The sequence below is a fragment of the Papilio machaon genome, chromosome 27 (genome assembly GCF_912999745.1).
Source record: "Papilio machaon chromosome 27, ilPapMach1.1, whole genome shotgun sequence".
NCBI classification, from domain to species: domain Eukaryota; kingdom Metazoa; phylum Arthropoda; class Insecta; order Lepidoptera; family Papilionidae; genus Papilio; species Papilio machaon.
In genome coordinates, this window is record NC_060012.1 from 1,246,863 (window position 1) to 1,269,227 (window position 22,365).

The following is a 22,365-nucleotide window of genomic DNA, read 5'->3' on the forward strand; positions in this document are numbered from 1 at the left end:
TTTAGAATGTAAAAGGGACGAATTTTGGGAAACATCTACTTTTTAACTCTTAAATCTAAATATATAAGCGTAAAGATTTAAATCTTTCGATACAACATTAATTGAACATTAAAAAAACAATTTTTTTTTTAATTTTGCATAAAAGTAATAGAATATTGCCATATTTGTACCATATTTTAAAATTAATCGTATTTAAAAAAAAAATATTTAAAATACAATTCGAAAGATTTAAATCTTTATTATATTCGAGTTATAGATTTGTAAAAAAGCCTATACATTTTGTATTTATATATATTTTTATTAATCGTACATAATTATTGTACTTAATAAGATTTGTATATATTATTTAATTTAAATAATTTAAATAGACAGCTTGTATATTTGTGCTCGAAAGCGATTCTGAGGATTTCCACTGTTTTAAAACTTGTACTGAAACATATTTCCGTATCTTTTTCTCCAAAGAGAATCAGACAATATGTTTATATACAAGTAAACAGTGGAAACCCACATTTAGAGAGTTCACAACATTCTTAAATTCTTGTCCGTATATGGAGACGAGATGTAAGCCCTGAAAATAAAAAACATACTTTTATTTCTTACTAAAATATATATTTTTTCATTCAGGTAACACAGAAGCAAAAAAGACCTAAAAAAGGAAATTAAAAACATACAGTTACACGATAAAGCATAACTGCAAGAGAAAAAACATACAAAACGAAATAACGTGCATAATAATTTCAAATATATTATAATAAATATAAAATTTTAGTAGGAAATTTCAAAAAATTACTCAGAAAGGACTTCGACATTCAAGGAAAAGGACAATAAATGCATATTAGTACAACTTTATATAGAAAAGGATGCATATTTCATGTGTTAATTATTTAGCACTTTTAAGACAGAATAATTGGACTTTTTCTGTTCATGAGAAATTAAAAAAATATTTTTAAAGTCCTACGTCATGTTTTATTTGTGAATTAAAAAGTGCAAAGGACCTAATTCCATGCAAATCACAACTGAAACGAAAGCCAAATCAAGAATAACATCGCGACTACAAACTTTATTTCATTTAAAGGACCTGAACGAAGCTTGTTTTTTTTTTAATTTTTTTTTGTATTTTTCTTGCAGTCTTCTCGCATATCTTGATTATTCGCTTAGCACGGGGAGCATGGATCTAAAATAATTATATAAATTGTCAATTAATACTGACCGATAAACAACTATAAATATAATCTATAATTCTTTATGGTTCTATACAGATAGTAAATTTAATTTTAATCTGTAATTTATAGCGTGCGCTATGACATGGCAATGACATTTAATAGCAAGCTTCATAATATGATGCATGAAATAGATAACCATGTTTTTTTCGCATTTGATCAAAATAAAATTATTTTAAAGCAAGAGGCTAACATTTATTTAAATTTAAAAAAAAGAAAATCTACCAAATATGATAATTATAAATTAATGGCAACATTTTAAAGGACCAATTCACAACACGAGATTTGATTAATATTAATAAACTAATCAGTACCTTCCATTTCCAAAGCTATGGGAATGGGACCTTGGCAGCGTTGAAAATAAAAATACAGATAAGCAAATAGCAATGAAATCCATAAATATAATAAATACTTAGCAAATATTATATCTTACTACACTACATATAGTACAATATATTTTTAGTAAAACAAAAAAAATTTGAGCTCGAAAAATCTATCTAAGACAAGATTAAACTAAATTCTTTATAGTCTATTAAATTTAAAAAGTTAAACTTAATTTAATTTGCGCTTATGGCGCTAGTGTTATCGAATTGTGTTGCAACTATAAAAAAATTGTACAACATTTCGTGAAATCTTTAATATGAAATTCAATTCTATGATATTAAAAGAATTTTTATTGGATAAACCTTTTTTCTTAAACATTCTTATCACTGCTAGGTTTTTTTCTGACAGCAGCATGCAGTGCTAGTATTAATGTGACTACATGGATGAGGTAAATAAAATAAAGAATACTATATACTAATCTACTTACATCTAAAAAAAATATTCTAATGAAAATAATCTATCGCGGGATGAAGTATATGGGAATGAAAGTATATAAAATAGTTACATAGTGGAAAGCACACAGCAAAGAATATATATATATATATATATATATATATATATATATATATATATTATTTCTGATCCTGTAATATGACTTTAGGATAAAGAATATAAACTGTACTAGATCATAGAGTTCAGAAATCTATATATATAAAAGAAAGTCGTGTTAGTTACACTATTTATAACTCAAGAACTGTTGAATCGATTTGGCTGAAAATTGGTGGGCAGGTAGCTTAGAACCAGGACACGGACATAGGATAATTTTTACCCCGTTTTCTATTTTTTATTTCGCGCGGACGGAGTCGCGGATAAAAGCTAGTATATGATAAATCAAGATAGGACCTGTAAAATTAACACAGAGTTAAAAAAAGTTGTAGAGTAGACAGTATAAATGTGACTTACAGCTCCATATTGTGTACGGTGGAGTTGGGGCAGGTTGTGGCGACTTTGACGTGGCAGTGTTTGTGACAGCGCAGAGCGCAGTCGCGACACTCGTAGCCCTGCTTGCCGAGCCGCCGCGCTACTGTCTTACCGCACACCTCACACACAGTGCCGCTACACAAACAACCAGCGAATGAACGAAGTGAACGAATGAATGAACGAAGTGAATGAACAGTCTTAAAGAAGCTGAAGCCAAATAGTTCACAATTGGCACACCTCTCTTTTAAATATGTTTTTATATCAACTGGAAGCATCGGTGACTCAGGGGTTAAGCACTTGACTTGCAATCTGCAGGTCCTTGGGTTCGAATTCCGCCATGTACCAATGTGTTTTTCTATTTACATATGTACATTTATCTGACGTTCTTACTGTGAAGGAAAACATCGTGATGCTGCACATATCTGAGAAGAAATTCAATGATATATGTGAAGTCAGCCCGCACTGAGCTGTGGTTGACTATGACATAGTCACCTCTAACTTAATGTAGGCTCCGAACCCTGAGGGGGACTTATAGTGAGCTGATGATGATGATTATCAACTTTAATACTTTAACAATTTAGTTGGTGGAAATACGCAGTTCTTTAGTGTTACTTAAATAAGAAATTGTGTATCCAATTTGATCTTATCGGTGTAACTGCTTAGTTTAAGATATCTTAAATTGGGAATTGAATTGATATACCAAAAATAAAATTCGCATATATTACAGTTCTTTATGAATTAAATGTTTCTTTTGTAAGTTAATAAAAATATCACTCACCCGCTAAGATGTTTAGCGATAAAGGTGTGCTCGTTGTAAATGTGCAGTTTCACACCCTTCCGTCGCCATCTTGATCTCTGTGCGATTGTCAATGGCACCAAATAGTGCTTCTTGATTCCCGCCTCGATCGTTTCCAATACCAATGTGGATGCTTCGTGGATAAATGTCCTTGCGGACGCTGTGCTAAAGCCGGACACTTCGCTAAGAGACGACCTTCGTTGTTAATTAATTGTAAAAAAAGATGATAAAATGGCGGGAATATATGACAGTTGGTAAAACAAAAAATGAATTTTGTAAAAAAAATGTTTACCGCCATTAAAACACAAATATATTAAAAACAAAATGAAATTCAAGGGTTCATTTAGAAAAGTTGGTATGATCGTAAAATACAATAAAAATTGAAATGATAGTAATGAAATAGTTCAAGCAAAATGAAAAAAACAAAACCATTCAAAATGTAGCAGAAAAAATAAAAAGATATAAAAAGCATTTGTATTCCAGCATATATATATAATATACAATTTAACAATTAGTATGAAAAACCAATGTTACCAGATTGCAGAGTGCGATTACCCCCGCGCATGAGTGTTGGCAGATGAAAAAAAGAAAGAAAATCACAATTAGTGCCGGTGTTACCGCTTTATAAACGTCACGGACGATACATTTATTTTATTATAGTGGCAAGACTGCATTATTATTTAAAAAAAGCTTAGCTTTTTTGTTATAGTCCTAATTTTCTAAATTATTGTAATTTTAGTTAAATAAGCATAATAATTGTAAAAACATATTCAATTAATGTGTAGTACAAAGCAAAAAGCATAATTCACAAAACTCAAACTCTATTGGTCATATATTTATTAATTTTTCTTTCAGAAATATTAATTATTTTTACAATATTTTTAAACGTAGCATAATGTGGTCTTGCCATGCTTTTGCCGAGATTAATGTTGCGCAAAAATTAGCCAATTTAGTTTTTATCTATTTTCCTACATTAATTATTTCACGCGTTAATTCAAAAACTACAATTTTGTTACAAAAACTATTATAAGTAATTTATACATTTTTAGGTAAAATATTAAATAAACGAAAGTAAACGAGTTATCTTTATGCTTTTTTTACTCTCAAATATTTTGGTAGAAAATAATACCATTGACTATGGTAACAATTTTAGTGTTGCCATCCAAAATTCAAAAAATTACCAACAGACACAGTCTGAGTCATTTAATGCCTGTCTCTGTATGAAAAATGTATACTAAAGATCCTCCTAAATGACTACTTAAGGACTTAAGGTGAGGTATTAAGATAGATAAAGACAATATATATTTGACATACCTTCGGGAAGTTCTAGACTCGTCGCCCGACTGTGCGGGAGACGCGCCCGCTGAGTATACGTTTCTATTGGGCAGCGCTAACACTTTATCTGGAATTAATATATATTTTAGTACAAAACAAAGATTATTATTTAACGATCTAGACACAAATATTTTGGGATCAGAAGTTTTGCAAAAAATACTTTATGCGAAAAATAAATTAATAGGTAAAAACAATAAATTATTCGTAATTAAGATATATGTAAGTGTTTTTAAGAAAATCACTGAAAAATACCGGATTTTAATCCAAACCTTGACCACAGACAAATTATAACTTACACTAAACTTCGTAAATTACAATTTTTTTTAAGGTGAAACACTTGTTCACTACACTTTATCCCCAACTATAATTTTTGCAAATAAATATAAAAAGTCAAATCTTTTTATGGCTGCCATGTATGGAATTTGTAGTGCCGGGACGAAGGATACATAACTTTGTATGAAAATGTATGTATGTCGAATCTCACCATGTGTATTTCTCTCAGCGCTGACACTGCGCAGTTTCTGGTCCACGTCGGAGTCCTGAAGGTCCAGAGACTGTCCTCGTGTGCGGGAACGACCCAGTCTGGAAATAACACTTTGTCTGTGGTCTGTTGTACTAAAACTGCTTTTTAAATGAAACGCTGACAGACAGATATGACAATTTTTCATACGAATGTTTCAAAAACCAAGCCCACAGTGTTTTATTATGATTTTTATGCATCGTGACACTTTTTTTGAGTAATTACAGTTAACTTAACTATCAATATTAAAATAATAGAAAGTAAAAGATTGCCGTTTTAACAACAAATATTTAGTCAGTTTATAAACAGAACATTGTACAATTCCAGGCAGATATATCTGTGCAAAATTTCAAACTTTCGCATTATAATATAAGTATGATAGCAAATTGTCTATGACTAATTACCTTCTCTTTATAGTTCCGAAGAAATCTCTTCTCCGCTTCCTCGGCGCGGGCTCTGGCGGGTTGTCTTCATTGTTTACGTAATCACCTTGCTGTAAATAAAAAATCGATGGTAACTTTTATAATTATTATATGACAACACTGATCTGTCAAAATAATTTGAAGTTTAACTGTCAATATAATTAATTAAAAAGTTAAAATTTTGAATTTGTTTCGAAAAGATTTTTTTTTCGTAATTCATTGTTAGTTTAATTAATGTTTAATTTTTTACAATAATATTTCACTTTAAATATTAAGTTTTTTTTGTTTTTAAATAAAATTAATAAATTGCATTTACCACAAGTTTCGATCAAAATAAATTTGTATTTTGACATTGAACGTGCAACACAGAAATTAATTCAGGCAACATCAGATAAATGAATGGAAGAAGGAATGAAGTTAAAAGTGCAAAATAAGTTTCAAGTTTAGTCGGAAGAAGCGCAAAAAATCAAGCAAAAAAAAAACCTTTGATGGCTCAGTATCCCCATTTGCTTTCGCGCCATTTTCTTTGGCGCCATTTTCTTTTATCCTGACACTTTTTCCCGGAGACTGATTAGGACTTGGTGTTATTTTTTGTACATCACTGGCTACCCCCTTTTCGATTTTCTCGACGTTTCGGTCCAAATCAGCAGCATCTCTTTCGACTTCGATGAATTTTCCAGATTCGGTTAATTCCACCTTTTTCGTGAAGGCATTTTGAGTTAGTATAACACAGCATTCCGGAATTTTGAGAGTTATTTTGATTTCAAAAAGCAAACTTCAAAGATAATAATATAAGTATGTGTTTATGGTTTGAAAAAGAAATCTGATACATGAATAATGTTTGTTTTTTTATGTGCCAGATTTAAAAATAAAACGCTAAATGAAAGTAAATACTGGGAATCATTTCTTTCGTTTAAAAAAAAAAAAAATTAAATTTCAAAATAACTCCCGACAAAATGGTAACAGGAAAAAAAATCTAAACTTAGTTATGACAACTAACAAACATGCTTGGTAAAACATGTTTTCGCATATGGCAACAATATATACAATTTGAAAAATTAATTATCTGTTAAGCTTTGACAGATGAAATAAAAATGAATGCAAAATGTCACACTTTTACGATTTTTTTTTAATTTTAAGGATCATTATTGCTAAGATGTTTTTAAGCTTTCTATATTGAATGTATATGTTATTTATTAAAAAAAATCATGCGAATCTCACCTTTATCGACTTCGTCGGCTCCTACATTTTCGTTGAGACCAAACGCATGCGTCAGGCACAATGGAAGAAAACCAAATCAATTTACTTCGGGATTATATACAAAATAAATATATAAATAAACATTTTCACTCGCGTAAATGCATGTTAAATACAAGAGATTGAATAATTCAAGTTTAAATAGTTTTGTACATGACATAAAAACTACCAATTTGGTAGGAAATTAACCTGGTAACATTTACGACTGGAGTAACATCAATCAATGTATTGTATACTTTAACTTCTTAGAAATAAGGTTGAAATTTCTATACAAAACTATTGTCACCTGTCAAATGTGGAAGTGAGAGGGGAAATGTATGTATATGAGTGAGAGAGATGTATATATTACCCGTTGTACAGAGTGTATGATGAGTGTAGACTTGTTGGCGGCGCTGGTGGGACTTAGTTCTAATTCCCTTAGCGCTGATTCCGTTAATTGTGTATTATTTTGACCTGGAAATGTAGACATAGATTTTTTTTAATATACCTATTATCTTATATATATAAAAGAAAGTCGTGTTAGTTACACTATTTATAACTCGAGATCAGTCGAACTGATTTAGCTGAAAATTGATGGGGAGGTAGTTTAGAACTAGGAGATGGACATAGGAACTTTTTTATCTTGTGTGCATTTTTTTACTCCGCGCAGACGAAGTCGCGGGTAAAAGCTAGTTTAAAATAAATTAAAATTAGATAGACATTATTTTAAATCAATTGCCGTACTCAAGGGACCTTAAGTATTTCCTTTAGTTCAGATTTTCCATACTAATTCTACTCTAAGGATCTTTCTTAGACCAAAAACGAATCGTACTTATTTTTTCGACATGACAAGTGATATATGACATTTATTAATTCAGTGTTGCAAGTTAAAAAGTTACTAAAGATAATTTCTACAAAAAAAAAAAAAATTTTATAATATCCCTTGTTTTACTGATATTCTGGCATATTTGTATATATTGTAATGAGGATGTTAGGTTTTTTTTTAAACTACCCACCATTCTGCTGGAAGGTAGTCTTGGTGGTAGTTGTGAGATGTCCTTGTGGTGACAAAGTGCGCAAACTTTCCTTTATTTTTAACGGCTTAGAGCCCAAGTCTGGTATATCAGCGCCCTCTATAAACAGGAACTGAAAACATATAAATAACCTTACCGAAAGAATCTCAACTTTATAAAGACACATAGATTTAATTAATTAAGAAACGGCTTAACTCACGTTTGATCGTGAGTTAACCTAGGTCCAGATATAGGTCATCTTAGGATCGTGCAGAAGCTCAGTGTAAAGTATTCCGGGATTCTAGAGTAAAAATCTCACATAATCCTGTCTTTCCCCCGAAAAAGCAGGTATTTTTTGAAGATTCTCCCCTCCCTTTACAAAGAAGGCCCAGACCTAAGACCTACCTCCACAGTGAGGGTGCCGCTGACATCGTGCTCCTCCATAGGACGGGTCTGGAGCGCGATCTGCTGCCTCTGAGAAGGTGCGGCCAGCAGCTCATCAATACCCACCAGACCTAGACCTAGGAACCTGAACACGAGGAATCAGATCTTCATTACCTGACCTTATCCCACTGTATGTTGAATTGAAACAGTTTTTTTTCGTGCGACAGCTAGTCCTTGCTAATATTATAAAAGCGAAAGTAACTCTGTCTGTCTGTTTGTCTCGCTTTCACGCCAAAACTACTGAACCTATTTCAATGAAATTTTGTACACAGATAGTCTAGAGCCTGAGGATGGACATAGGCTACATTTTAACGCAAAAAGGGGGTTGTAAGGGGTTGAAAGTGGGGGTGAAAGTTTGTATGGAATTATCGTCATTTTTACAGTTAGAAGCTTGAAACTTCTTTCTAAGGCTGCTTATTTGATAATATAAAAGAAAGTCGTGTTAGTTACACTATTTATAACTCAAGATAGGTCGAACTGATTTAGCTGAAAATTAATGGGGAGGTAGTTTAGAACTAGGAGACGGACATAGGAACTTTTTTATCTTGTGTGCATTTCTTCTTATTTTGCGCGGACGAAGTCGCGAGTAAAAGCTAGTAAGAGATAAAAATACCTGTGTTGAGAGGTTGCTCCTCCAGGTGATGGCGGCCCGATGCGGTCATACACTTCGAACAGAAGTTCTGCTGTTTGCGGAGATAAATCACTGAAATATACATTCAAACAATGTAAAAACAAAAAAAAGCAAAAAAAAAAACATCTAAAATATATATTACGTCGAAAATTTTATCAACATCTGATCTAGTTTGGAAAAGTTATTTATAAATAGCTCTCAAAGCCGTAATTTCGATTTCAAGTACTGAAAAACCTTTCGTACACAAAGCAACATAAATCTTCGAAACTGAATTGTACGGTTGCGTCGTGAGAATCGCGTTGCGCGATCTCCATACATACAACGTTGAATCCTCGTCGTGAGTCGTCTATTCTGTCAGTACAGGTATAGCGACTAAATGGCAACTTCTTGAAAATCACAGCAACTTTTCTCTCAACAATCTTGATAAACAAGTTGCTAGCGACTGTCTTTGACGAGGTAAGAACAAAATATCAACGACTAGTGCCTTAATACGAAGCTCTATGAGATTCAATTGAACAAGTCGCTTAGCGACTAAAATCGTCGACAACAATCCGCGATAACAGCGCCTTAACAGACCAGATATTTTTTGATGTGAAACATCTATAGGATTACTTGTAAACCGAATTGTTGGCGTGGCGACGGGTCGCCACGCTATACTGAGGTATACATTATTATTAATATCATTACTGTCGTTGTCGTTGTCATTATCATTATTTATTTATTTATTTAATTAATAATATTTAATATTTTATGCATATTACTTGTACACACACGATGTTTTACATCTGCCAGGCGTCCCATTACGGCTCACATTTTTTTTTTTAGCAATATACAAATTATTATAACGATTGAATGAATGAATGAAGTTGAATAATTGATTAAATGAGATTGAATGAGTGAATACATACAACAGGAAGTGTTCCTCCCACTGCGGCGATGTTGTATCCTTCTTGAAAGCTGTCTGGTTCCTCTGAGGAGGCTCGTCCATTTCTACCACACAATATGGCGCCACACAACCTGTCTTACCTGCAATTTGTATTATACCAAATTTAAACAATGTATTTTAACTGACATATTGTGACGTAAATACAGTCAAACCTAGATAACTGAGAGTCCAAGAGACCGCGATCTCGTTTATCCCAGTACTACTATATTTTAAATTCAAAAAATAATATCTGTGGAAATATATTTTTTTTAATAATTGCAAGGAAAAATCTTTTTTGAGACGCACCATGACGAATAACTTTTGAATAACGACTAAATACAATTTAAAAATGCAAATGTCCTTTATTTCTTACCTCCTAAATCTTTAGCCGCGACGACTTTGACCAGTAACCTTTTGTCACCCAACAGTTGTATTGTACCCGAGGTTGTGTTTGGCGTAGATGTGTACATATGTCTGTCTTGTTGTAACTGAAATATTAATATATATTATTTAATTAATCAAGGTTCAAATCTTCTCATTTTTATGTTAAAAAGGCAGCAAATAAGCAAGCAAGTAACTTGTTACATTGCGTATGTCTATTCAAAAGGGAAGAGGGAAAAAATTTTTTTTTAATCATTTTTTCCTTTTCTAATTTTTTTTTTAATGATTACCATAGAATCGTAGTGCAACGGCAGACGCGGCGCGGCGTCGACATGTCTGCGCAGCCGCGGGCACGTCGGATGCGGCGCGAGGTTGAATGGCAAGTGAGTGTTGCGGAGCGCAGCAACAACTATATCGCTATAGTCAATACAAATACTTTTTATTTATAAATCAATTGAGTAACTTCTAAACCTGGCATTTAACAAATAGATGACTGTAAAAATATATTATACATGTGTTTCCGATAAATTTTAATATCATCTATTTTATTCTCTATAAAAAAAATGAGATAACTATATTTCTGTATTGACGTTTCGGAAGTAAATTCAGTCTACTGCTCTTAGACCGTATCATAAAACAATAACAAACATTTTTAGAGTTCAATTAAAAAAGAAGTCAGAATTTTCAATCTAAATTAATTAAAGTACCTTCTATATTTCACTGACCTGATTGTCTGCTGCAGATTATTCTCGGTGGCATTAGGTCTGAGCGGGCCGACGGGCGCGAGGGCAACCTTCACCTCGGGCCAGCCGTCGCACTTCAGCTCGCCTGTCAATTTATCCGTCACGCATACCACGTTAAGACGAGCACGGAACCTGCAGACATTAGTTATTTATTGAAAAAAAGGTTAATACATGGGTAAGTAACCTTCAATCCAAAGCTGAAATTAAGTAGAGTAACTTGAAATTCCTTTAATAGTCTAGTTTCAGTTCTAGTTTTAAAGTAAGTTATTATTTTGTCTATACTTAAGGTTAGTTTTCTGTAGGAGTCTGGTATAGTCTATGTGTTATCGTCATCAGGTCACTATACGTCCCCACTGAGGGGCTCGGAGCCTACCCCAAGTTAGGGGTGACTAGGCCATAGTCAACCACGCTAGTCCAGTGCGGGTTGACTTCACACATATCATTGAATTTCTTCTCAGATATGTGCAGGATAAATGTACATATGTAAAACGAAAAACATTGGTACATGGCGGGATTCGAACCCAGGACCTGCTGATTGCAAGTGAAGTGCTTAACCCCTGAGCCACAGACGCTCTCTATCTGGTGTTCAAACATTCAAACCTTCGTATTTAATATTAGATAGTTTACGGTCGCAAATAACAAGCCCCGTAATGTTTAAGCATAGACAATTCTAGAATATTCTAGAAGTATACCTGTTAACATTGACACGATAATGTGAGACCTCCACCTTTTCCCCGCGTTGGCTGAATGCTTTAAGCTGGAAAGCGGGCGTTGCCTCGCAGTCGCATGTTATAGTCTGGAAGAATAAAAAATAGAGAATCTCCTTTCTTAGCTTAGTTGATATAAAACAGGGATTATGTCAATAGGATGTCCAACTGTTCATTTCTACCGCCGAAATACTTGTATAAAATATCTAGCTAATTATTTTTAACCAGAATGAAAGGGATAAAAATGTTTCGTTACATGTGTTTCTGCAGTGAAAACTGTGTAATAATCTGTTGTCAAACAAAATGTGTTCACAACGGAACAATCAATTGGCTGTGATTGCAGGAAGTTGTTATACGCACTTTGAACTGTTCAAACATAGATGTAGTCAAAGAAATTAATTCGCTGCCCAATTAGTATCGAACATTGTACAAGTAAATTGAGACCATGTGTTTATCTCATGCATTAAGGGGTTCAAATCTACCCTAAGTCAGTGACTAGACAATAGTCAACCACGCTGTCCCAGTGCGGGTTGGTTGACTTCACACATGTCTAAGGATATCTTCGCAAATAGCAGGGTTTAACATATTTTCGTCATAAGTTCGTTGGTACTTATATACTGACAAAGATATCAGAACCCGGTAGTCATAAATCAAATTGGCAAAGTGGCACAAAATCCTTATTATACTAGAGCTGTCATGTTTTTATTTTATGCCATTTTCTATTCCCATGTCAGTTTTACAATAATACTAGCTGTCGCCCGCGACTCCGTCTGCGCGCAGTTAAAAAAAAATGAAAAATAGCTGTTGGCCGATTCTCAGACCTACTGAATATGCTCACAAAATTTCATGAGAATCGGTCAAGCCGTTTCGGAGGAGTACGGTGACGAAAACTGTGACACGAGAATTTTATATATTAGGTTTTTGACTTGACCGCGATAGTAACGCTTCTCTTACCGAGCCACATATTCTTTGACAATCCAAAGGTATTTCCAAAAATTCAGTAGCGACAGTGATCGAACCCAAACCTTTAGTTTATAAGTCCGGTGTTAAACTACTGCGCCACCAACGCTGTTCGTGTTATTATAGATAGGTTTAATTACATTATTTAAAAATTACCTACACTATATTATAACTCACCACATCATCCTTGGAGTCACATTCGCAGAAGACATTAGAGATGTTTGGAGGATGGCTGTCCAATGCTCTTACTAGCTCCACGCCAATTCCATGCTGAAAACAATTAAAGAAAATTTAATTTATAGCTTTATTATTAAAGCATGAATGTGGATGATGCGAAAAAGGTGTGCAAAGATCGCTACAAATGATGTCTCAAAAGACAGCGGTTTTTTCCTACACAGTTGTTGTTTTGTTGTTATTATTGAATCATTGAATTTGTTTATTTTTTAATATTGTTCGTATATTTTTAGAAATAATATTGAAGTTTTTAACTATAATTATTTATAACAATATTATAATACTTTAATTTATATCTCCAAAGTAAGGTTGGCAGACAATATATTTGTTACGTGTTCCATTCCAAATGGAAATTCATGGTAAAGTTACGTTTTAAATTCGAATTCACGACCTTATAGCTTTCATTTCATGTCTAAAAATCATAAAGTTATTGATTTTTTTTATAAGGGGTGAATATTAATGATAAGTTATTAAAGGAAGAATTAAACGGTAGTCAACTTTGTTCCATATGTTCATGTAAACCGAAATAATGTTTTTATGTAGACGCTTACAAAACAAAAGCATCGTATTAAAAACTTACATATACAAATATAAAAGCTACCGATTTGTTAAGTTACTTAAACTGGCAACATTTCACCGAAATTCACTCACACTAGTGTAAAAATACAATCAAAGAATTTAATTCGCTTCCCACTTATCCAATATAGAAAAACTAAGTGTAGATAGGAATCTTACTAATATTATAAATGTGAATGTTTAAATGGATGGATGGATGGATGTTTGTTTGAAGGTATCTCAAGAACGGCTCAGCGGATCTCGATGAAATTTGGCATAGATGTAGATCATAGTCTGGAAGAACACATAGGCTACTTATTATTGTTTAATTCCGCGCAGACGGAATCTCGGGCGACAGCTAGTTATAAATATAAGCCGACAGAGTTATCTGACCCGGTGGAGATAAATTAAACTAAATTATGATAGATCACTAGCGCCCCCTGTTATTATTAAAAAAGTCACACAACTTCCTTGTCATACTTAAGACGTCTTGTTATGTTGGAACGAAGTTCCTTATCGCGCGTTGTGAAAAAAAATTCTTACGAAAAGTTGTCATGACACTTTTTTGCTATAGACGAATGAGCGCTACTTCACCATGGCAACGACGTGACAAATAACGAAAATTCATAGAAATAAAAAATACTTCTTGTGAAGACTTAAGTTTTTTATTCATAGAATAAACATTGGTTCCTTCACTAATTAATAGAAAGGAACTTCGTTCCATCCGGGTGTCCCTTGACACCTCTCAAGTTTTTTTTTAATGTAATTTTATTTCCCTAAATGTAACGTTTTACATTTTTTCCAACAGAACTAGAACCGAGATAGCAATGCATCTTGTACCGGACGTTATAAGCTTCCTTATATAATGTAAGCGTCAAATGACATTTTACCGAAATGGGTGGGAAATAAATGTCCTTGACTGTACTCAGACTTACAGGCGCCAGACCGGCTGCCGCCATTTCCCTATTCCGTTCAATGCCTGGATTAGGGTGTCTCTTTCGCACTGATGTTATATAATAATTTTGTCCCTTTCTATAATAAGTTAATCCTGATTTATAGGATTATTCACAAATAAAATATTTTATATATACGAATTACTATTCTAAGAAAAGTGTATAAAAATTAGTAATTTATAATGATTATAATAGTGTAAAATATATTATATAAAAATAGTGTATGACTGGCTTCAAAAGTAAATAACACAAGCAAGCAGCGGTCAAGACTGTAGCGAAAGGAATATCTTCATAATGCTCGCTGTTCCCAAAATAACTGACTTATGTATACCATTAATTCAATTCTTTACCGAGAGCTTCTTAAGATATTGATCAGTTCTCGTCGTCACCTCTTTATACGACCCCACCGTGACTCAGCGCCTACCCAATTTAAGGGTGACTAGATGAAGTCACTGTTAGTCCACAGATACGATTGTTGGAATAATGATACTCGATTTTATACGCCACATGTTGGTAATTTTTTGAGCTAATTCTGATTGCTTTAAAAATTTGTTCGGACTCAAATTTCGAGATAACTTATGACTTATCTTACTAATATTATAAATGCGAATGTTTAGATGGATGGATGTTTGTTGGAAGGTATCTCTAGAACGGCTTAACGAATCTTTCAGAAATGTACAACGTCAGGAAGAACAAATAGGCCACTAATTATTTTTTAATACCTCGCGGACGGAGTCGTTATAATAGCTAGTATTATTAGCGATTTATGTATACCTACGAAAGTTGGGTACATAATTAATATAACAACCATAAGAAAATCAATAGCAAAGTTAATAACCTAAACACGTTCAATTCCCAGTTAACAGACGGACAGTTGTTGATATATATAGAATTAATAGATCGATTATTTCGTCTGCCAATAACCTCTGAATGCCAGGGGTTCTCACATTGTGGCAACCAGCTGGCAACTTGCCACTTGATTTGCCTCCCCCAACTGTAAGCTTTGGTATTTTGTATTTCATATTACGAGTATACTTCTGAAAAATACTTGGTCAAGTTAATGTACAAATAGAGAACGATTTATTGAACACCAGGTTTTAGAGTGTCGAAGGCTCAGAGGTTAAGCACTTGACTTGCAATCTGCAGGTTCGATTTTCGATTTACATATCGACGCTGGAAAGCGTAAACGCTGTAACCCCGAAAGTATGAACTTTACAGGAGAGCCAAAAAATGATAACTCGTGAGCTGATACGCCTACAAGCATGCGGTATTTAGCAATGTTGTATAGTTTGTGCTGACCTATAATAAAATCATTATCCTTTGATAATGGTTGAAATTATTAACGTGTGAAAAACATATTCGCGATTTCAAGGGTTACAGCGTTTATGCATTCCAGCGTCGATATGTACATTTGTCCGACGTTCTTACGATGAAGGAAAACATTGTGATGCATGCACATATCACATAAGAAATTCAAAGGTATGTGTGAAGTCAACCCGCACTGGGTCAGCGTGGTTGACCATAGTCTAGTCACCCCTAACTTGGGGTAGGCTCCGAACCCCTCAGTGGGGACGTATAGTGAGCTGATGATGATGATAAGGTCTTTCGTGGATTCCAGGTGATATTTAAACCACTTTAGAAACCATTGCCCTATAGAAATATCTATAAAAGAAAGTCGTGTTAGTTACACTATTTATAACTCAAGATCGATCGAACTGATTTAGCTGAAAATTGATGGGGCTTAGAACTAGGAGACGGACATAGGAACTTATTTATCTTGTGTGCATTTTTTAATTCCGCGCAGACGGAGTCGCGGGTAAAATGACTGTCATTTTTCCGAAACGTATCCAGGGTAATATCAGGGTAATATCTATGTTATTTGTATTTTGCTTGTTCTCACAATTAATAAGTTTCGTTGTCATTTAATTGGTTATGGGGGGTTATTGGGTATGAGTTTGATTCCATGGAAGATGGGTCGGGTGCTGGTATGGGATGCAACCTGTTCAGACACACTGGCCCCTTCCCATCTACATGGAACAATCAACAGAGCTGGTGCGGCTTGTGAAGCGGCTGAAAAAGCTAAAGCTTGCAAATACAGGGGTCTGGGCACCGAATACGAATTTGTCCCATTCGGTGTCGAGACCCTTGGTCCGTGGGGTCCTAGCGCTAGAAAGCTTTTTAAGGAAGTAGCAAAAAGGTTAGTCGACATCACAGGAGACCGAAGAGCTGGCAGCTACCTCGGACAAAGAATTAGTTTAGCTATTCAAAGGGGGAATGCTGCCAGTATCTTCGGAACCTTGCCTAAAGGGACTCCTTTTAATGATATATTTTAGCTTTTATATTATATTTAAGATAGTTGATTACATTTATTTAGTTGTATTGGTTAATAATTATCATATTAATACAAAAACTTTGCCAGTTTATCTGTTTTTCCATTGTGTAGGAACAATGCTGAGAGAATAACGTGTTGTACGAAACAAAGGTACATAAATATTTACATTTGAGTAAAGAATTAAAATGTAGTATAAAATATTTTTTTTAATTTTATTTGATTAAATTTAAAAAAACATGAGAACTCAAATCTTAAACAAAATAAAGTAAAGTATTTTTTATTCATTAGTGATGGTCTTAAAATCGTTTATAAAAATTACTCAAAGGATCACGATTAAATTTGGTATAAATGTAGAGCATAGTCTGGAAGAACACATTTTTTAAATTCCGAACGAACGGAGTTGCGGCGACAGCTAGTACTACTGTATATGGACAGGCTATTAACCGTGGTATTTTGTGCCTATTTGATCTTTTCCATCTTTTATCTAACGTTTTGCGATTGGTAGCGGTGGTGAGGATTCTAATCTATATATATAAAAGAAAGTCGTGTTATTTACACTATTTATAACTCAAGATCGGTCGAACTGATTTAGCTGAAAATTGATGGGGAGGTAGCCTAGAATTAGGAGACGGACATAGGAACTTTTTTATCTTGTGTGCATTTTTTTTATTCCGCACGGACGGAGTCGCGGGTAAAAGCTAGTTAATAATAATGATAGAATTAACTGTCAAGCAATACATTATCTATTTCCAAAGAGTCTTGGGCCCTATCAACATTAAAACTTTGTTATACATAGCAGTGGAAACCGACTGTTTTTAAAACATAAAACAACACACATATGACATCAATGAATAAATAAAAAAATACCTATTCAATTACGATTTGAACTTGCAAATTAGTGTCGACCTTTGCTCTGATATCATCAATTATTACACTTCTACGATGATGTCATTAATTTCAGTACTCTGCGATATGAATCTTACTAATATTATAAATCCGAATGATTACATGGATGGATGGAAGGTATCTACAAACGGCTGAAAGAATCTCGCTGAAATTTATTATAGATGTATAATCTGGAGGAACACATAGGCTACTTATTAAGCTATTTTGGATCACGCAGATGGAGTCGTGGGCGACAGCTAGTGTTTAATAAGTCAATATTTCCTTAATCAGAATTAAATCATCATGAACCTAGTCTATATTTTGACTTTAGATTAGGTTACGTTATGACGACTAGCCTTCTACCAGTGATTTATGGTTTGATCACGCGTCTATGCCGCGTCTGCGCAGCGTTCACTCTTTGACGAGGCGAAATTGGGGGTTCTAAGTGTCTCACGTAATGACATTTAGAGACCAACTGACGTTCTATAAATTAGCGTATGTTTTCCGTCATTATTTGTATACGTTTTTAGAATTTAATTATTGATTAGGTATCATTAAATTATCATTAAGTTATTTGTTATTTTTAAGATGTAATCAGTCTATTATGTATTATGGCGCATTACAAGTTTAATCTTTTATTTAACAAGTTCATTTTCATTGTGTAAATACACGTTGCGGACCTATTTTTGTAAGCAGTAGTATTCGACCTACATTCCCGCTCTCTAAGGGTCGGCTTACGGAATTCTTGATGCCACCGTCACTTCCGATTCACCTAGGGCTGCTAACTCTGAATAAAAATACGACCTAAAAACTGTCTGCAAAAACAACTAATGACTAGACAATCTTTAAATCCTAATTGGATAAAAATAGCGCTCATAAAAGCACCAAAAGTCCGATTGTTAAGGTTAAAGGTATCCGCTCAAGTGGTCGTGAGTTCGACAAATATCTATTTTAAAAAAAAATCGACGTTCAAATGAGGAAAATCAAGTGATTTTTACACCATGATGAATATATCCTGAATATATCCATCAGACCCATAGTTCGAATATCCACCGCAACCCGGTGGCAACCCTAAAATGACCCCATTTATTCTAAAGTGTATCGTCTTGTAATAGTTGGATTTATACTTATTTAGGCGCAAGAAAAAAAAAACATATCTGATGCAAAGAAATTATACCCACTTCCCATTCCCATTTTTCCTTCTAAAAAAATGGGTGGGAAGGTGAAAACGAGTAAAATTTCGTATTCGGTATACACTCATCACGGAATAATACTTCCACTTCACGACTGTCTTCTGTGTGATCGTAGGATTGGACTAGTAGAGTGGGGCTCTACCTAAGTGGTGTAAATTTCTTTTAGTTTCGAACTGAAAACTTGAAATCGATCTTTAAAGATAACAGTTTAAGATTACTTCTTCAAATATAAACCAAATGATAAGATACAATATATATGGTATCTGAAATGATAACCAAAACAACCTATGTTATCTAAATATATAAAGCATTTGCAAAAGAAAACGCAGCTGAAAAAAAATCATCTATAAGTCAGATAAGTAAAAATAAGGTCAATGCAAACGAATTTTATTCTTTCAACTTCATATTCATACCATAGCAATGAACATTTATACATAAAGCTAGTCTGCAAACTTTTAGTTAGTTTTTAAATGACGTACCAAATAATTGAGAAGAAGAAGGCAGTAGAAAATCAAAATTCATTGATTCATAACAAAAAAAGTCTACGCCTAGGCTTCATGACGTCATGGCTGACGTAAGCTGTGATGACACAATGCGACGGCGGCCAAAATAGACGGTGTTGTAGTTAGTATTCAAAAATTGTCATAATGCGAAATAACTAACATTTTATTGGCAACTCGATATTGCCTGCGACTCTGTCCGCGCGGATTAAAAAAGACTTTAAAAGTAGACTTTCTTCCAGACTATGTTCTACATTTTTGCCAAATTTCATCTAGATCCGTTGCGCCGTTTTGGAGATAACTTCTAACAAATATACCTCCATCCATCCATCTAAACATTCGCATTTATAATATTAGTAAGATAAGATAAGTAGTCGAATTCTGGTTGTTTATTTTTAAGAGCTCCGTCCATATCAATATGATAAAGTTGATAATAAGAGGAAATTAGATATATGCATTAGCACTATCTTAATAGGATTGCAGTTTTAAGTCGAAAATTGTGTTTTTTATTAAATAAACTTCGTCTCATTTACCATTTCGATTATAAACTGCTAGGTACTTATAAAAACATTACTAAATTGAATTCGTACATTCCCGGACATTTCGTATAAAGTCTAATTTAGTAGAATAACGATCGCATCTATAAATACGACAGTCAGTCAAGCTACTGTGGATATGGCGAGGTCGTGACTCACGCTATGTCGTAACAGAGCAGACAGAAATCAAACTTAATTCAAATAATTTTATCGAATTAATTGGTCATTAAGTACAGATTTAGTAAAAAAGGGTAGACTTAAGAAGGGTCTGCTGAAGCAATCAGTAAACGTCTCTGAGTACGACAGAAAAATATTTTTTTTTTTCATCTTTTCCAATACTTTTTTTATTGTTTGAAACGTAAAAGTGGACAATACAATTTTTACACGCTTACGACATATTATGTATTTTAGTTTGTTGTCATTCAGTGTTCTTAATTTTATCAATAATTTTATCTATAACTGACAACTATTCAAATATGCGCTTTTTATCAATGATTCGATGAATTTCGATGTTATCAAAAATTTCCATCTGTACGAATTTTTATTAATAATAAATTACATACTCGTATTTTAATAAAACCAAATATAAGAGGAATTTTTAAAGTCGCTCCCATTTCTGAAAAATTAAAAGAGAGACGTTTGCGTTGGTATGGCCATGTTCAGAGGCGACACCATCACATGGTCAAACTGGCCTTATACTTGCCCACGACGACGCGAAATCGCGGAAGACCGCCGACGACTTGGCTGACGACGATCCAAAAGGATCTAAAAGAATTTGACCTTAACGAACAAGACTCCAAGGATCGTGCTGTCTGGAGAATTAGGACAAGTAAGGCCGACCCCAAATAATTGGGAAAAGGCATAGAAATAGATCACATCATAAATACCACAATTTTTATAACAATATAACATAGCAGTTGCCTTCGACTTCGTCTGCGCGAAAAAAATCTAGTAATAAAGTTAACCTATGTCACCCAGGAATAGTGTAGCTACAAAACAATGAAAGAATCTTTCAAATCGATTCAGTAGTTTCGAAGCCTATTCAATACAAACAAACAAATAAATGTTTCCTATTTACCTCTATATTATTAAGTATATAAGCTACTCTTATATTTCAATGTCATATAACTTTTTCTCACGATTATAACCGATATGGTATAATTATTATAATTTGATGTTCACACTTAACTAGCTGTCGCCCGCGACTCCGTCTGTGTGAGATTAAAAAAAACTTAATTAGTAGCCTATGTGTTCTACCAGACTATGTTCTACTTCCTTGCCAAATTTAAGCGAGATACATGTAGCCGTTCTGATACCTTCACACATACATCCATCCAAACATTCGCATTTATAATATTAGTAAGATTTCGGAATCGTTGGATCAAAACGAGGTAAAATTCAATCAGACAAAACCGAGCAAGAATGATTAGCAATAAATAACAAAGTTTTGAGGGTGAATTTTATTACAAGTATAACCTTTATAGTCATTTCAATGTCTACGTCTACAAAGTATGAACTTTATTATATTTCTGCCCCATAAATGTCTTATTTCACGTTCAAAACAACGAGGTCACATAGGATTTATTTCATGACATTATTTTATTAATAGTAAAAATAAGGTGTAATCAGCTATCGCTTTTGACCACATTTGAATTGTTTGAAGCTTAATGAAACTGACAAAAAAAATTATATTACAAGCTGGCAAACGAGCAAGCGGCCACATGAATTCACCGAAATGGCGAAGCGACCGCTGCCTATAGACATTCGCAATTGCAGATACGTTGCCTACTCTCAATCTCATCCTTTCCTTATAAGAAATGGGTGGGAAGGGAAAGAGAACTAAATTAGGCAAAAAATGTGAATATTTCGAGATTTTTAAGACTGGTACTTGATTTCAGCAGCCAGCATTACGAAAATGTCAGTCTGGTATTCACGGGATCTTAGTCTAAGTAGTTTTAAGTTTATTTCATTCGCGGTGTGGCGAAGTAACTTTGTGCGGTGTCGATTTCATTACTGCGCCCTCTTTTATGCTACGTATAAGGGGGTAACAATGTTACGTGAGATTGCGTAATTCGCAGACCTGTGGCGTTCTTTTTTGACCGGCGCCCTGAGCGGTCGCCCAACCGTGCCCTTTCCCAACGCTGGTACTAGCTTCGTATTATATGTAGTGATATTTTATTGATTTGTGGTCTCGTTATTACGTTAGTGTCAATATGGCCCAGTATTACTGGTACTAAATTATCTAGGTCGTGTGGTTTATGCGTGAATATATTGTACGTATCGTGGTCTGTGGAAAATCTATAAAATCTAGACCTATTTTCGGCTACTTTATGATATTCTTTTGGTATATTTGCTTGATTAATTTATGTTTGGAAATAGGATGTTTTTACGGTATTAGACAAGTGAACATTTATAATACGACGGACTTTTTGGGCACAGAAATAAAGAAGCTTATAATAATATTGCCCGCGTGCATCGGCTACCTCCTGTCAAAATTTGTCCTGCCGTTTCGGAGATTACCCGGAACAATTGAGATTTT

At 33.8% G+C, this 22,365-nt stretch overlaps 1 protein-coding gene across 1 annotated transcript in view; it reads right to left on the bottom strand.

Moving 5' to 3' along the window:
* Nucleotides 1-350: 350 nt before the first annotated feature.
* LOC106708079 overlaps nt 351-22,365 on the bottom strand; it is a 38,493-nt gene continuing 16,478 nt past the window's right edge. The window contains exons 3-20 of the mRNA XM_045684664.1: nt 12,816-12,908; nt 11,664-11,767; nt 10,954-11,103; nt 10,519-10,645; nt 10,221-10,335; nt 9,831-9,948; nt 8,905-8,994; nt 8,253-8,376; nt 7,851-7,980; nt 7,205-7,308; nt 6,820-6,840; nt 6,082-6,294; nt 5,581-5,669; nt 5,141-5,238; nt 4,636-4,723; nt 3,304-3,504; nt 2,508-2,660; nt 351-568 (exon numbers count right to left, since the gene is read on the bottom strand). Coding sequence (XP_045540620.1) covers nt 520-568; nt 2,508-2,660; nt 3,304-3,504; nt 4,636-4,723; nt 5,141-5,238; nt 5,581-5,669; nt 6,082-6,294; nt 6,820-6,840; nt 7,205-7,308; nt 7,851-7,980; nt 8,253-8,376; nt 8,905-8,994; nt 9,831-9,948; nt 10,221-10,335; nt 10,519-10,645; nt 10,954-11,103; nt 11,664-11,767; nt 12,816-12,908 — 2,067 coding nt within the window. The 3' untranslated portion in view covers nt 351-519. The remainder of the gene's footprint in view (nt 569-2,507; nt 2,661-3,303; nt 3,505-4,635; nt 4,724-5,140; nt 5,239-5,580; nt 5,670-6,081; nt 6,295-6,819; nt 6,841-7,204; nt 7,309-7,850; nt 7,981-8,252; nt 8,377-8,904; nt 8,995-9,830; nt 9,949-10,220; nt 10,336-10,518; nt 10,646-10,953; nt 11,104-11,663; nt 11,768-12,815; nt 12,909-22,365) is intronic.